At 46.4% G+C, this 16,386-nt stretch overlaps 1 protein-coding gene and 1 long non-coding RNA gene across 2 annotated transcripts; both read left to right on the top strand.

Moving 5' to 3' along the window:
• Positions 1-751: 751 nt before the first annotated feature.
• LOC120522145 lies at positions 752-1,665 on the top strand. The gene is made up of 2 exons (XR_005632293.1): positions 752-840; positions 1,603-1,665. It is a non-coding gene; the product is annotated as an uncharacterized LOC120522145 (long non-coding RNA).
• Positions 1,666-1,715: 50 nt separating this feature from the next.
• LOC120522144 (receptor-type tyrosine-protein phosphatase eta-like) lies at positions 1,716-16,104 on the top strand. The gene is made up of 7 exons (XM_039743284.1): positions 1,716-1,857; positions 11,482-11,739; positions 12,503-12,760; positions 13,420-13,677; positions 14,442-14,699; positions 15,362-15,618; positions 16,018-16,104. Exons 1-7 carry the CDS (start codon positions 1,746-1,748, stop codon positions 16,102-16,104), a joined length of 1,488 nt encoding a protein of 495 aa, XP_039599218.1. The 5' UTR covers positions 1,716-1,745.
• The last annotated feature ends 282 nt before the right edge of the window (positions 16,105-16,386 follow it).

Genomic DNA, 16,386 nt, shown 5'->3' with positions numbered 1-16,386 from the left:
TGTTTAGCTGTTTGCAATGTGAATGATGATTGTGCTGGCTCGTGAATCTTCCTTTGAAGTTCCACCAGAGTGTTATTTTGTCTCTTCAAAATCTGCACGTAGTATCTCTGAAATGTGCTACCGACAGAGATCCTAGAAAGTAAAAGAGCCACAAAGAAACGTAATCAACCACCTCGCAGCAAGACGGCATGGACTTTAGATTCCTGTCGACGGTCACGGCATGCGTGCCTTGACCACAGTATCTTGGCAAACTGCCAAGGTGCAGCAAAACGATACTCTCTGTCTCATACCCTGCAGATCCCTTTTGATTTCACCATCCTCAGACGCACTCTAAATCCGATTCTTAAAGTTATCGTCTTACTTTGGTATCTTGCTTTTCCAGTCAGGGCATCGGCTCCTCATGGAGAGTCGTCTTGTAGACGAGCGCTTGAGTGGATTGCCCGAGTTTTTCGGGGAGGAATCTGAATTGGGTCTTCCCCGGCCACTGAAACTCTATCTATCCTCCTTTCCAAAAGGGAGGAAACGTGAGTTACGGTTTTGATGACTACTGATCCCGGGCATGCTTTCTATTTTCTCCCCAGAGCCTGAAACGATCCTAAATTTGACAGCTGAGGATATTACAACCACCTCCATCACACTGACGTGGAGTTCAGCCCTTAGCGGCGTGGTTCATTATAAGGTGAAAATTCCTGGAACTACCCTCCCTGATTTGACAGTGTATTCGGAGACCGCCACCATAAGTCAGCTTGATACCTGGCCGGAACTACACGGTGGAAGTATCTGCTGTGGATGGAGACAACTTCACTGAAGGCGATGCTGCCTCTCTCACGGTTTCCACAGGTGCGTATTCCTGGGCGGTTCGGACTTCATTGCGTATCATCTGCTGAGCGATCTCTAGCGAGAATGGCCGGACTATAGCAGGCTGGACAAAACGTCTGAGGTATAAACTGGTTCGACTGACCCCTACAAGAGCGTGTTCTCTGTAGCAAGAGGTCAACACAGAAGGAAAGGATGATTTGGACGGCTGACATATTCTGAGTAGAGGACGGGCAACTTCAGGTGTATAAAAGCGGCCGTGGTCAACAATTGCCAAAGGAGATGGAACCAAAAGTCCTCAGATGACCGAAATTAGACGGGTACGGTTGTGTGTTAAATCGTCGCTCAAGAAACGGGTTCCAGGGCACACGGTCAAAGACGTGTAGCCCAAATAGCGTGCCTTTTTAAATCCTTTGTGAAACACAGGAGAAGTCCGCAAAAGCGGCGCTCAGTCTCGTTGCCCCGTTTGACGATCGGTCAATCCAGGGTCGGCGGAATCTACCGGGTACCCTGAGATCTGGAGTTGCTTTTTGTTTCAACCTTGTCCTAAACTGTTATTGTCCTGATAAACCCTTTCTGAAATCACGTGACGGTTTCATCGACATTTCAGGACATTGTACGTTAGTGTATCAGAGGAAGAATGTCTTCCTGAACTTTTCGAGTCATTCATTTATTTGATGTATTTGTCTGTCACTCTGTCGCTGCATTTGATTCAATTATCATCTAACAGACGGCGTTCTAAGCAAAGAAAACCGCCTAACGATCATCGAACTTGTGTTCCCACAGTGCCCGGAAACATTTTAGGTTTGACTGCTGAAAACATCACGACAAAGTCCTTCAGCCTAACGTGAACCTGACAAAGGCGCCGAGTCGGGTACAATGTTCAAGTCACAGGAGTGCCCGACTTCGATACTAGAGTGGATTCTGAAATGGCTGTTTTGACTGGGTTGACACCGGGGAGCAAGTATACGGTGCAAGTGTTCGCTGTGGCTGAAGACAACGTTACGCAAGGCAGTGGAGCGTCTCTTACAGTGTTCACAAGTAAGCAAAAGATTCTCTTTCCTTGAATGTATTATTTCTAGTTTTGCTGTTTGCAATGTAGAAAAGAAGGATGGATTTGAAGGTTTGCCCTGGAATGGACCATGGCCTCGTGAATCTTCCTTTGAAGTTCCACCGAGAGTGTTACTTTTGTCTCTTCAAAACTGCGACGTAGTATCTCTGAAATGTGCTACCGACATGCGAGATCCTAGAAAACTAAAAAGAGCCCCAAAGAAACGTGAATCAACCACCTCGGCAGCAAGACGGCATGGACTTTAGATTCCTGTCGATGGGTCACGGCATGCTGTGCATTAACCACAGTATCTTGGGAAACTGCCAAGGCGCAGCAAAACGATATCTCTCTGTCTCATACCCTGCAGATCCGCTTTGATTTCACCTCCTTTAGACGCACTCTAAATCCGATTCTTAAAGTTATCGTCTTACTTTTGGTATCTTGCTTTTCCAGTCAGGGCATCGGCTCCTCATGGAGAGTCGTCTTGTAGACGAGCGCTTGAGTGGATTGCCCGAGTTTTTCGGGGAGGAATCTGAATTGGGTCTTCCCCGGCCACTGAAACTCTATCTATCCTCCTTTCCAAAAGGGAGGAAACGTGAGTTACGGTTTTGATGACTACTGATCCCGGCATGCTTCTCTATTTTCTCCCCAGAGCCTGAAACGATCCTAAATTTGACAGCTGAGGATATTACAACCACCTCCATCACACTGACGTGGAGTTCAGACCTTAGCGGCGTGGTTCATTATAAGGTGAAAATTCTGGAACTACCCTCCTGATTTGACAGTGTATTGGAGACCGCCACCATAAGTCAGCTGATACCTGGCGGAACTACCGGTGGAAGTATTCTGTGGATGGAGACAACTTCACTGAAGGCGGGCTGCCTCTCCCCACGGTTTCCACAGGTGAGTACCCTGGGATTCGGACTTCATTAGTATCACCTGCTGCACTTCTGAAAAGGGACTATAGCAGGCTGGAAAACGTCTAGGTATAAACTGGTTCGACGCCCTACAAGAGCGTTGTTCTCTGTGCAAGAGGTCAACATAAGAGGAAAGGTGATGTGACGGCTGACATATTCTGAGTAGAGAGAGGCAAGTTCAGGTGGATAAAGCGCGGTCAACAATTGCCAAAGGAGATGGAATCGAGAGTCTTCAGAGGACCAAATTAGAGTTGGTTTTGTTAAATCGTCTCAAGAACGGGTTCCAGGGCACAGGTCAAAGACGTGAGCCCAAATAGCGGTCTTTTAAATCCTTTGTGAAAACAGGAGAAGTCCAATAGCGGCGCCAGTCTCGTGCCCGTTTGCGATCGGTCACCCCAGGTCGTCGAATCTACCGGGTACCGGATCTGGAGTTGCTTTTTGTTTCAACCCTTTGTCCTAAGCTTATTGGTCCTGATAAACCCTTTCATGAAACCCTGGACGTTTAATCGACATTTGAGGACATTATGCGTGTATGTATCAAGGAAGAATGTCTTCCTGAACTTTTGAGTCATTCATTTATTTGATGTATTTGTCTGTCCCTCTGTCTCTGCATTTGATTCTTTAATTATCATCAAACAGCGTGCTTCAATAAAAGAAACCCTAACGATCATCGAACTTGTTTCCCACAGTGCCGGAAACATTTTAGGTTTGACTGCGAAAATATCACGACAAAGTCCTTCAGCCTAGGAACCTGACAGAAGCGCGCAGTCGGGTACAATGTTCAAGTCACAGGAGTGCCGACTTGATAAAGGTGGATTCTGAAATGGTGTTAACTGGGCGACACGGGAGCGTATACGGTGCAAGTGTTGCTGTGGCTGAGACACGTACGAAGGCAGTGGAGCGCCTCTTACAGTGTTCACAAGTAAGCAAAGATTCTCTTTCCTTGAAGTGTTATTTCTAGTTTTGCTGTTGCTGTAGAAAGAGGATGGATTTGAAGGTTTGCAGTGCCATGGACCGTGGCTTCGTGAATCTTCTTGAAGTTCCACCGAGAGTGTTATTTTTGTCTCTTCAAAACGCGCGTAGTATCTGTGAAATGTGCTACCGACGCGAGATCCTAGCAAAGTAAAAAGAGCCACAAAGACGTGAACAACCACCTGCAGCAAGACGGCATGGACTTTAGATTCCTGCGCGGTCACGGCATGCGGTGCCTTGACCAAGTATCTTGGCAAACTGCCAAGGTGCAGCAAAACGATACTCTCTCTGTCTCATACCCTGCAGATCCACTTTTGATTTCACATCCTCGAGCATCCTAAATCCAATTCTTAAAGTTATCGCTTACTTAGGGATCTTGCTTTTCCAGTCAGGGGCATCGTTTCCTCATGGAGAGTCGCCTTGTAGACGAGCTTGAGTGGATTTCGAGTTTCTGGGAGGAATCTGAATTGGGTCTTCCCGGCCACTGAAACTCTATCTATCCTCCTTTTCCAAAGGGGAAACGTGAGTTGGGGTTTGATGACTCTGATCCCGGCATGCTTCTCTTTTTCTCCCCAGAGCCTGAAACGATCCTGAATCTGAAGCTGGAGGATATTACAACCACCTCCATCACACTGACGTGGTTCAGCCCTCAGGCGTGGTTCATATAAGGTGAAAATTCCTGGAACTACCCTCCTGATTTGACAGTGTATTGGAGACCGCCACCATAAGTCAGCTGATACCTGGCGGAACTTACACGGTGGAAAGTATCTGCTGTGGATGGAGACAACTTCACTGAAGCTATGCTGCCTCTCCACGGTTTCCACAGGTGAGTATTCCTGGGTCGGTACTTCATTGCATACCCGCTGAGCGATCTCTGCGTAAAGGCGGACTATAGCAGGCTGGACAAACGTCTGAGGTATAAACTGGTCTACTGACCCCTACAAGAGCTGTTCTCTGTAGCAAGAGGTCAACATAGAAGGAAAGGATGATGTGGAGCTGACATATTCTGAGTAGAGGACGGCAAGTTCAGGTGGATAAAAGCGGCCGGGTCAACAATTGCCAAGGAGATGGAACCGAGAGTCTTCAGAGGACCGAAATTAGAGGTATGGTTGTGTGTTAAATCAACATCAAGAACGGGTTCCAGGCACACGGTCAAGCGCGTGTAGCCCAAATAGCGGCCTTTTAAATCCTTTGTGAAACACAGGAGAAGTCCCTAGCGGCTCAGTCTCTTCCGTTGATGATCGGTCACCCAGAATAGCCGGAATCTACCGGGTACCCTGAGATCTGGAGTTGCTTTTTGTTTCAACCTTGTCCTAAACTGTTATTGTCCTGATAAACCCTTTCAGGAAATCAGCGGACGGTTTAATCGACATTTGAGGACATTTAGTTAGTGTATCAGAGGAAGAATGTCTCCTGAACTTTTGAAGTCATTCATTTATTTGATGTATTTGTCTGTCCCTCTGTCTCTGCATTTGATTCTTTAATTATCATCAAACAGACGGCTTTCTAAGCAAAGAAAACCGCCTAACGCATCATCGAACTTGTGTTCCACAGTGCCGGAAACATTTAGGTTTGACTGCTGAAAACATCACGACAAAGTCCTTCAGCCTAACGTGGAACCTGACGAAGGCGCGCTAAATCGGGTACAATGTTCAAGTCACAGAGTCTGACTTCGATACAAAGTGGATTCTGAAATGGCTGTTTTAACTGGGCTGACTTCGGGAGCATGTACACGGTAAGTGTTCGCTGTGGCTGAAGACAACGTTACGCAAGGCAGTGGGCCCTACAGTGTTCACAAGTAAGCAAAAGATTCTCTTCCTTGAAAGTGTTATTTCTAGTTTTGCTGTTTGCAATGTAGAAAGAGGGAGGGTTTGAAGGTTTGCAGTGCCATGGACCGTGGCTCGTGAATCTTCCTTTGAAGTTCCACGAGAGTGTTATTTTGTCTCTTCAAAATCGGATAGTATCTGTGAAATGTGCACCGGACGAGATCTAGCAAAGTAAAAGAGACAAAGAAACGTAACGAACCACCTCGCAGCAAGCGGCATGGACTTTAGATTCCTGTCGACGGGTCCGGCATGCTTTGCCTTGACCACAGTATCTGGCAAACTGCCAATGCAGCAAAACGATACTCTCTCTCTCATACCCTGCAGATCCACTTTTGATTTCACCATCCTCGGGCGTACTTAAATCCAATTCTAAAGTTATCGCCTTACTTAGGGATCTTGCTTTTCCAGTCAGGGCATCGTTCCTCATGGAGAGTCGCTTGTAACGCTTGGAGTGGATTTCCCGAGTTTTCTGGGAGGAATCTGAAGGGGTCTTCCCGGCCACTGAAACTCTATCTATCCTCCTTTCCAAAGGGAGAAAGCGTGGAGTTGCGGTTTTGATGACTACTGATCCGGCATGCTTCTCTATTTTCTCCCCAGAGCCTGAAACACCCTGAATCTGACAGCTGGGGGATATTACAACCACCTCCATCACACTGACGGGAGTTCAGCCTCAGCGGGTGGTTCATTATAAGGTGAAAATTCCTGGAACTACCTCCCTGATTTGACAGTGTATTGGAGACCGCCACCATAAGTCAGCTGATACCCGGCCGGAACTACACGGTGGAAGTATCAGCTGTGGATGGAGCCCAACTTCACTGAAGGGTGCTGCCTCTCTCGACGGTTTCCACGGTGAGTATTCCTGTTCGGACTTCATTGGATCACCGGAGCGATCTCTAGCAAAAGGACCGTGACTATAGCAGGCTGGACAAAACGTCTGAGGTATAAACTGTTCGACTGACTCTACAAGGCGGTTCTCTGTAGCAAGTGTCACATAGAAGGAAAGGATGATGTGGACGGCATTAATTCGAGTAGAGGACGGCAAGTTCAGGTGGATAAAGCGGCCGGGTCAACAATTAAGCCAAAGGAGATGGAATGAGTCCAGAGGACCGAGAATTTGTGGGAAGGGGAAAGGGGAAAAAGGGGTGGAATTTTAAACCAAAAGGAGTGGAAAAGGCCGGCCCCGGGGAGAAGGTCCAATTGGTTTAACCGCCCGAGAGGGTTTTGTTCATTGAATTTTCCAAATTTAATTAATTTTGATTGAATGTTTGGTTAACTCCTAATTCGAACCCAATGTTTCCTAAAGATTTAATGCTAGATAAGAAAAGAACCATATCATATAAAGCGACTTTTATTCTTTACATCAAGCTCGAACGATAGGCATCAAGTACAAAATCCTTTTACTGAGTATTCACTCCTCGCAATTAACATTAAATTTCTGGTCCTTCCAGGCATACTTTCTTAAGTCGTTTCCGGGTTATTTCAGTTTTCTGGAGAAAGGCGGCATGAACCTTTCCTTTCCAAAGAAAGTGTTCTGTTTATATCTGTCGGTGTTCTTTTGATAACGACCTGTAAGGGAGGAATCACCCCCAACCCGCGGGTTAGCTCCCGTGGTATAAAAATTAATCCCGATTGAAGAGCGCCACCATAAGTCACTATCCCGACACCTGATTAATCTGCGGAGACCACCTGGTCATTCTCTTTCCAGGTGAGTATCCGTCGTACTTCATGATTCACTGTACTTTGGCCAACTCTAGGCTGAAATTCTGATTAATGTCCTCCCAGGGAGGCTTGCAAGGGTAATGAAGATGGCGACAATCCAAGAGAAGTCTGGATAAAAGCGCGCACATTCCCGGAGGACCGATCAAGGCGCAAGGTTATTAAATCGCGCTCAGAAACCAGACCGGTCAAGGACCAAAGAGTTTAATCTTGTGAAACACGGAATCCCAAAAGCGTTCGATGCCATTGCCGTCCTGAGCCAGGAATACTCTGAGTGGAGTTGTTGCACTGCCTACTTTCCGAACCTTTCCTAAAGTACAGGAGCTTTGATTTAGGTATAGGAAAAGTTGAATTGGTCTTATTTTTGAGTTTTGTTGTTTGGAGTTATTTGTAAACCGTGGCGAAACAGTAACCCAGCCTTTTAATGCCGGAATAGGGTTGGCGTTGATACAGCAGCGGTCAGGGACCGTCAGACGCATTTTAACGGGCCCGATACAGGGTTCAAATTCGTTTAACGGACATGGGCTGATACGGAAGGTTGTTTGTAACTTCTATGTATTGTCTGCCATTTAATAGCAAACTTCTAGATTTCTAGTTCGTGAATGTAAAGGAGTTTGAATTTGTTTGTTAATCTCCCTAAGTTCAAGTTATTCCTCTTAACGGGTAATCTCTAATGTGCTCCGATGCCATAGAATAGAAGCGAAACCGCACCTGAGCAAGGAAGGGTGGCAGTGAGCATTAGACAGGTGCCACTGCAACAAGATCTTTTTATCTCCATTTTGTTAAATCCGGGTTTAGCAATCTTTTAAATCTTTCTTTAGGGGTTTTCCAGTGGATTCCTCATGAAGTGTTTTGGGTTTTCCGTCGGGAGGAAAGAATCCCCGCCAGAAACTCTCACTCCTTCCAAAGGAGGTATTGTCCGGTTTGGCTGATCCGCATTGCTCCATCCCAACAAACGCCAACGAGAGCTGGATTAATACCTCCCCTCATTCCGCGTTATTGGTAAATCGAACAACCCTTTGATTTTTCGAACCCATATCGGTACCTGGCGGAACTCGTGGATTCTTGAAAGCACTTCAGGTTGTTCCTTCACTGCTACAGGGAGTCTTTCATGCGATCAAACTCCTGAATCTTACCTGGAACATATACCCCAGTCTAAAAGGTTAATTGCTATAAGCTCCGTTCCGGCTTAGTCCCAAAGAAAGATTGCGGACAGGTGATTGAGGCAATTCACTGAATCCGCCCATTGCAAAAGGGGAACCGTCATTACAGTAAACGCTATTTGTTGTAAATCGCCTCAAGACGGTCAGGGCACATCAATGAGCCAAATCGTCTTTTTTCAAAGGAATCGTCGAGCGTGATCTTTCTGAGGTCACCAAGTCTGGAACGGACCGGGGTCTAAGTTGCTTGCAGCAACTGTTTGGAGTAAACTTAAAGGAAATATGGGGGTTAATCGCTTAGGCATGCACGTTAGAAAGGGAATCTCTGATAACCTTGAATTTATGGATTTGGGCTTTCTGCATGATCTTAATACTCAACACGGCTTCTACCAAAAGACCTAACTGTTTTAACCTTGTCCAACACAAAATTTGGTAAACCCTCAGCATTTACGTAACGTAAATGGAGAAGTTCGGAATGTCAAGTCAGGTCGCAATTTTTAAATGTTCTACTGTTAACGTTGAGAGCATGCCGTATTTGTCGCGGCATGGCCCTTTGACCCGGACTTTTAGTTTCCCGTAAGCATTCTCTTTAAATTATTTAATTACGTTGCAAAAAGGAAAGTTGAAGGTGCAGTCCTGACCTCGGAATTTTTTGAATTGTTTGACCTCTTAAATCACGTAGAGGCGTTGCTGACAGCAACCTAAGTAAGGCCCAACGGAAAGCATTTCATGAAATGGTTTAGTTCGGTGGAAGGAGGGCGATTGACACATATCTGGCAAGGACGCTCGAATTTCGTTATCCCGTATATTTATTTGCATCTGAAGTCTAATCCATTAAAGTATCTATTTAGGATGCAAATATCATCATGAGATGTTTTTGAGGGCTGGGTTTCAAGGTTTCGGGGAATCTAGAATCTTCGCCACAAATCTATCCTCCTTTCAAAGAGCGGATTTCTTTGAGACTACGATCGCCATAGTCTTTTCCAGGCCAACGCCATGACGAGATTCACCTTCACCTGAGAGCCTCCAATTTTAATAAGGTATTCTGCCATCTCCTAGGGTTTGTTAGACACTATACCGAGCTTTTTCCTCTGATCGAATTCCTGTGGAGATATCTCTCCTTTGAATGAGTGGTTTCGGCGATCGCTTCATCTAACTCTACCATCCCCTTAAGGGCCCCACGATAAAACTGCTAACTGTACTTTTCCCCGGCTGTTCTCATAAGGTCCCGGAAAAGTGGACATCCTGACTGAGCAAGGTCGGTGATAAAGCGGAAATTCAAGAGGAAACGAGAGCTTAAACATTCGGGTACGGTGTAAATCGCTGAGACGGGTCAAAGGTAGCGTTCTCAATAGGTTAATCGGGAAGAAGTCCGTAAAATGGGCAGTCTTCGGGCCCCTTTGACAGGTCACAAGAGCCGGAATACGGTACTGAGTCGGTGCTGCAACTTGTTAAAGTTTAATCGAAAACAATGACCGATCTAGGGACATGATTGGTAGTTTAGTATAACAAGAGAATCCCGGCCTTCAGAGCATTATTGGATTGTTTTTCTTTCCTACTAAGGGCCACAGCCTTGCCAATGCTGTTTTATTGGAAGGAGCAATTGCTTTTAACCTATTCATTTGTATTGCTGAAAAACCTTCAATCCTTGAGCCTAAAATTTTAAGAAGCGTAGTAAACGTTAAGATGATCCGCTTTCGACCTTTTGTATTTGTTGGCTTTTGTTTAAAATTTTGGGAAAACAAGGCTAAGCAATGACCAGTTACCCTTTAGTTTCCAATAACAAAATTTTAGTTTCTTAAAGATATCCCTTTCAATAAGGAAGGTTAAAATGGGAGGCGGAACTCCCTACATTCCAAAAGTTTATCTTTAATGCGTATGTCTATGGAAGGTAGCAAAAGAATAGGTAGCCAAGGAACGGGAACCCCCTGAAAAACCGGCAATTGAATTTGTCTTCCCGTTGAATATTTGGAAGCAAGGTCAGAAAGATATTTGTTAAAAACCCGAATTTTTTAACCCTGGCGATATAATTTTTTTTCCCCTACCCTTACTTATTTAACCAAGTCGAAACTCGGCAACTGTAGACATTGATTTCCGGTTGGAGGATTTACGCCCGGCCAGACTTATCATCATCCCTGAGGAAGACCTTTGCCTTGGGGCCTATTTTCTCCCAGACCCCGTCCATTGATTTCCCCTAAACCTTTTTCCCGTGGTTCGCTTTAGGGCGTGTTCCGGGATTCCCGGAGCCTTTAAATTGGTTTCCACCCCAAACTGTTCGTCCCCTAAGGGGAATTTTGCTTTGGGAAACCTAAGTTTTATGCCCGTCTCATCCCGTACTGCGAGACCTTTTCAGGGAGGATTACACTCGCGGCATGAGTACTTGGGGTAATTTAGGTGGACTTCGGCGACCCTAAAATTTTAAGACGGAACAAGGTGGTAAACTGGGGATATGACTGAGGCGGGCTTCAATTCACAAGGCGTTTCAAAGGTAGGAGGGTGGGTTTGGATTTGTCTCTTCAAAACTGCGACGTAGTATCTCTGAAATGTGCTACCGACACGCGAGATCCTAGAAAAGTAAAAAGAGCCACAAAGAAACGTAACCGAACCACCTCGGCAGCAAGACGGCATGGACTTTAGATTCCTGTCGACGGGTCACGGCATGCGTGCCTTGACCACAGTATCTTGGCAAACTGCCAAGGTGCAGCAAAACGATACTCTCTCTGTCTCATACCCTGCAGATCCACTTTTGATTTCACCATCCTCGAGACGTACCTAAATCCAATTCTTAAAGTTATCGTCTTACTTTAGGGATCTTGCTTTTCCAGTCAGGGCATCGTTTCCTCATGGAGAGTCGTCTTGTAGACGAGCGCTTGAGTGGATTTCCCGAGTTTTCTGGGAGGAATCTGAATTGGGTCTTCCCCGGCCACTGAAACTCTATCTATCCTCCTTTCCAAAAGGGAGGAAACGTGAGTTGCGGTTTTGATGACTACTGATCCCGGCATGCTTCTCTATTTTCTCCCCAGAGCCTGAAACGATCCTGAATCTGACAGCTGAGGATATTACAACCACCTCCATCACACTGACGTGGAGTTCAGCCCTCAGCGGCGTGGTTCATTATAAGGTGAAAATTCCTGGAACTACCCTCCCTGATTTGACAGTGTATTCGGAGACCGCCACCATAAGTCAGCTGATACCTGGCCGGAACTACACGGTGGAAGTATCTGCTGTGGATGGAGACAACTTCACTGAAGGCGATGCTGCCTCTCTCACGGTTTCCACAGGTGAGTATTCCTGGGCGATTCGGACTTCATTGCGTATCACCTGCTGAGCGATCTCTAGCGAAAAGGCCGGACTATAGCAGGCTGGACAAAACGTCTGAGGTATAAACTGGTTCGACTGACCCTACAAGAGCGTGTTCTCTGTAGCAAGAGGTCAACATAGAAGGAAAGGATGATGTGGACGGCTGACATATTCTGAGTAGAGGACGGGCAAGTTCAGGTGGATAAAAGCGGCCGGGGTCAACAATTGCCAAAGGAGATGGAACCAAAAGTCTTCAGATGACCGAAATTAGAGGGTATGGTTGTGTGTTAAATCGTCGCTCAAGAAACGGGTTCCAGGGCACACGGTCAAAGACGTGTAGCCCAAATAGCGTGCCTTTTTAAATCCTTTGTGAAACACAGGAGAAGTCCGCAAAAGCGGCGCTCAGTCTCGTTGCCCCGTTTGACGATCGGTCACCCCAGGGTCGCGGAATCTACCGGGTACCCTGAGATCTGGAGTTGCTTTTTTGTTTCAACCTTGTCCTAAACTGTTATTGTCCTGATAAACCCTTTCATGAAATCACGTGACGGTTTAATCGACATTTGAGGACATTGTACGTTAGTGTATCAGAGGAAGAATGTCTTCCTGAACTTTTCGAGTCATTCATTTATTTGATGTATTTGTCTGTCCCTCTGTCTCTGCATTTGATTCTTTAATTATCATCAAACAGACGGCTTTCTAAGCAAAGAAAACCGCCTAACGATCATCGAACTTGTGTTCCCACAGTGCCCGGAAACATTTTAGGTTTGACTGCTGAAAACATCACGACAAAGTCCTTCAGCCTAACGTGGAACCTGACAGAAGGCGTCGCAGTCGGGTACAATGTTCAAGTCACAGGAGTGCCCGACTTCGATACTAGAGTGGATTCTGAAATGGCTGTTTTAACTGGGCTGACACCGGGGAGCATGTATACGGTGCAAGTGTTCGCTGTGGCTGAAGACAACGTTACGCAAGGCAGTGGAGCGTCTCTTACAGTGTTCACAAGTAAGCAAAAGATTCTCTTTCCTTGAAAGTATTATTTCTAGTTTTGCTGTTTGCAATGTAGAAAAGAGGATGGATTTGAAGGTTTGCAGTGCCATGGACCGTGGCTTCGTGAATCTTCCTTTGAAGTTCCACCGAGAGTGTTATTTTGTCTCTTCAAAACTGCGACGTAGTATCTCTGAAATGTGCTACCGACACGCGAGATCCTAGAAAAGTAAAAAGAGCCACAAAGAAACGTAACGAACCACCTCGGCAGCAAGACGGCATGGACTTTAGATTCCTGTCGACGGGTCACGGCATGCGTGCCTTGACCACAGTATCTTGGCAAACTGCCAAGGTGCAGCAAAACGATACTCTCTCTGTCTCATACCCTGCAGATCCACTTTTGATTTCACCATCCTCGAGACGTACCTAAATCCAATTCTTAAAGTTATCGTCTTACTTTAGGGATCTTGCTTTTCCAGTCAGGGCATCGTTTCCTCATGGAGAGTCGTCTTGTAGACGAGCGCTTGAGTGGATTTCCCGAGTTTTCTGGGAGGAATCTGAATTGGGTCTTCCCCGGCCACTGAAACTCTATCTATCCTCCTTTCCAAAAGGGAGGAAACGTGAGTTGCGGTTTTGATGACTACTGATCCCGGCATGCTTCTCTATTTTCTCCCCAGAGCCTGAAACGATCCTGAATCTGACAGCTGAGGATATTACAACCACCTCCATCACACTGACGTGGAGTTCAGCCCTCAGCGGCGTGGTTCATTATAAGGTGAAAATTCCTGGAACTACCCTCCCTGATTTGACAGTGTATTCGGAGACCGCCACCATAAGTCAGCTGATACCTGGCCGGAACTACACGGTGGAAGTATCTGCTGTGGATGGAGACAACTTCACTGAAGGCGATGCTGCCTCTCTCACGGTTTCCACAGGTGAGTATTCCTGGGCGATTCGGACTTCATTGCGTATCACCTGCTGAGCGATCTCTAGCGAAAGGCCGGACTATAGCAGGCTGGACAAAACGTCTGAGGTATAAACTGGTTCGACTGACCCCTACAAGAGCGTGTTCTCTGTAGCAAGAGGTCAACATAGAAGGAAAGGATGATGTGGACGGCTGACATATTCTGAGTAGAGGACGGGCAAGTTCAGGTGGATAAAAGCGGCCGGGGTCAACAATTGCCAAAGGAGATGGAACCGAGAGTCTTCAGAGGACCGAAATTAGAGGGGTATGGTTGTGTGTTAAATCGTCGCTCAAGAAACGGGTTCCAGGGCACACGGTCAAAGACGTGTAGCCCAAATAGCGTGCCTTTTTAAATCCTTTGTGAAACACAGGAGAAGTCCGCAAAAGCGGCGCTCAGTCTCGTTGCCCCGTTTGACGATCGGTCACCCCAGGGTGGCGGAATCTACCGGGTACCCTGAGATCTGGAGTTGCTTTTTTGTTTCAACCTTGTCCTAAACTGTTATTGTCCTGATAAACCCTTTCATGAAATCACGTGACGGTTTAATCGACATTTGAGGACATTGTACGTTAGTGTATCAGAGGAAGAATGTCTTCCTGAACTTTTCGAGTCATTCATTTATTTGATGTATTTGTCTGTCCCTCTGTCTCTGCATTTGATTCTTTAATTATCATCAAACAGACGGCTTTCTAAGCAAAGAAAACCGCCTAACGATCATCGAACTTGTGTTCCCACAGTGCCCGGAAACATTTTAGGTTTGACTGCTGAAAACATCACGACAAAGTCCTTCAGCCTAACGTGGAACCTGACAGAAGGCGTCGCAGTCGGGTACAATGTTCAAGTCACAGGAGTGCCCGACTTCGATACAAGAGTGGATTCTGAAATGGCTGTTTTAACTGGGCTGACACCGGGGAGCATGTATACGGTGCAAGTGTTCGCTGTGGCTGAAGACAACGTTACGCAAGGCAGTGGAGCGTCTCTTACAGTGTTCACAAGTAAGCAAAAGATTCTCTTTCCTTGAAAGTATTATTTCTAGTTTTGCTGTTTGCAATGTAGAAAAGAGGATGGATTTGAAGGTTTGCAGTGCCATGGACCGTGGCTTCGTGAATCTTCCTTTGAAGTTCCACCGAGAGTGTTATTTTGTCTCTTCAAAACTGCGGCGTAGTATCTCTGAAATGTGCTACCGACACGCGAGATCCTAGAAAAGTAAAAAGAGCCACAAAGAAACGTAACAGAACCACCTCGGCAGCAAGACGGCATGGACTTTAGATTCCTGTCGACGGGTCACGGCATGCGGTGCCTTGACCACAGTATCTTGGCAAACTGCCAAGGTGCAGCAAAACGATACTCTCTCTGTCTCATACCCTGCAGATCCACTTTTGATTTCACCATCCTCGAGGCGTACCTAAATCCAATTCTTAAAGTTATCGCCTTACTTTAGGGATCTTGCTTTTCCAGTCAGGGCATCGTTTCCTCATGGAGAGTCGTCTTGTAGACGAGCGCTTGAGTGGATTTCCCGAGTTTTCTGGGAGGAATCTGAATTGGGTCTTCCCCGGCCACTGAAACTCTATCTATCCTCCTTTCCAAAAGGGAGGAAACGTGAGTTGCGGTTTTGATGACTACTGATCCCGGGCATGCTTCTCTATTTTCTCCCCAGAGCCTGAAACGATCCTGAATCTGACAGCTGAGGATATTACAACCACCTCCATCACACTGACGTGGAGTTCAGCCCTCAGCGGCGTGGTTCATTATAAGGTGAAAATTCCTGGAACTACCCTCCCTGATTTGACAGTGTATTCGGAGACCGCCACCATAAGTCAGCTGATACCTGGCGGAACTACACGGTGGAAGTATCTGCTGTGGATGGAGACAACTTCACTGAAGGCGATGCTGCCTCTCTCACGGTTTCCACAGGTGAGTATTCCTGGGCGATTCGGACTTCATTGCGTATCACCTGCTGAGCGATCTCTAGCGAAAGGCGGACTATAGCAGGCTGGACAAAACGTCTGAGGTATAAACTGGTTCGACTGACCCCTACAAGAGCGTGTTCTCTGTAGCAAGAGGTCAACATAGAAGGAAAGGATGATGTGGACGGCTGACATATTCTGAGTAGAGGACGGGCAAGTTCAGGTGGATAAAAGCGGCCGGGGTCAACAATTGCCAAAGGAGATGGAACCGAGAGTCTTCAGATGACCGAAATTAGACGGGTATGGTTGTGTGTTAAATCGTCGCTCAAGAAACGGGTTCCAGGGCACACGGTCAAAGACGTGTAGCCCAAATAGCGTGCCTTTTTAAATCCTTTGTGAAACACAGGAGAAGTCCGCAAAAGCGGCGCTCAGTCTCGTTGCCCCGTTTGACGATCGGTCACCCCAGGGTCGTCGGAATCTACCGGTACCCTGAGATCTGGAGTTGCTTTTTTGTTTCAACCTTGTCCTAAACTGTTATTGTCCTGATAAACCCTTTCATGAAATCACGTGACGGTTTAATCGACATTTGAGGACATTGTATGCGTTAGTGTATCAGAGGAAGAATGTCTTCCTGAACTTTTCGAGTCATTCATTTATTTGATGTATTTGTCTGTCCCTCTGTCTCTGCATTTGATTCTTTAATTATCATCAAACAGACGGCTTTCTAAGCAAAGAAAACCGCCTAACGATCATCGAACTTGTGTTCCCACAGTGC

This window comes from Polypterus senegalus, unplaced genomic scaffold, assembly GCF_016835505.1.
Source record: "Polypterus senegalus isolate Bchr_013 unplaced genomic scaffold, ASM1683550v1 scaffold_3085, whole genome shotgun sequence".
In the NCBI taxonomy this organism is placed as follows: domain Eukaryota; kingdom Metazoa; phylum Chordata; class Cladistia; order Polypteriformes; family Polypteridae; genus Polypterus; species Polypterus senegalus.
This window is presented reverse-complemented; position numbering and strand designations above follow the sequence as displayed.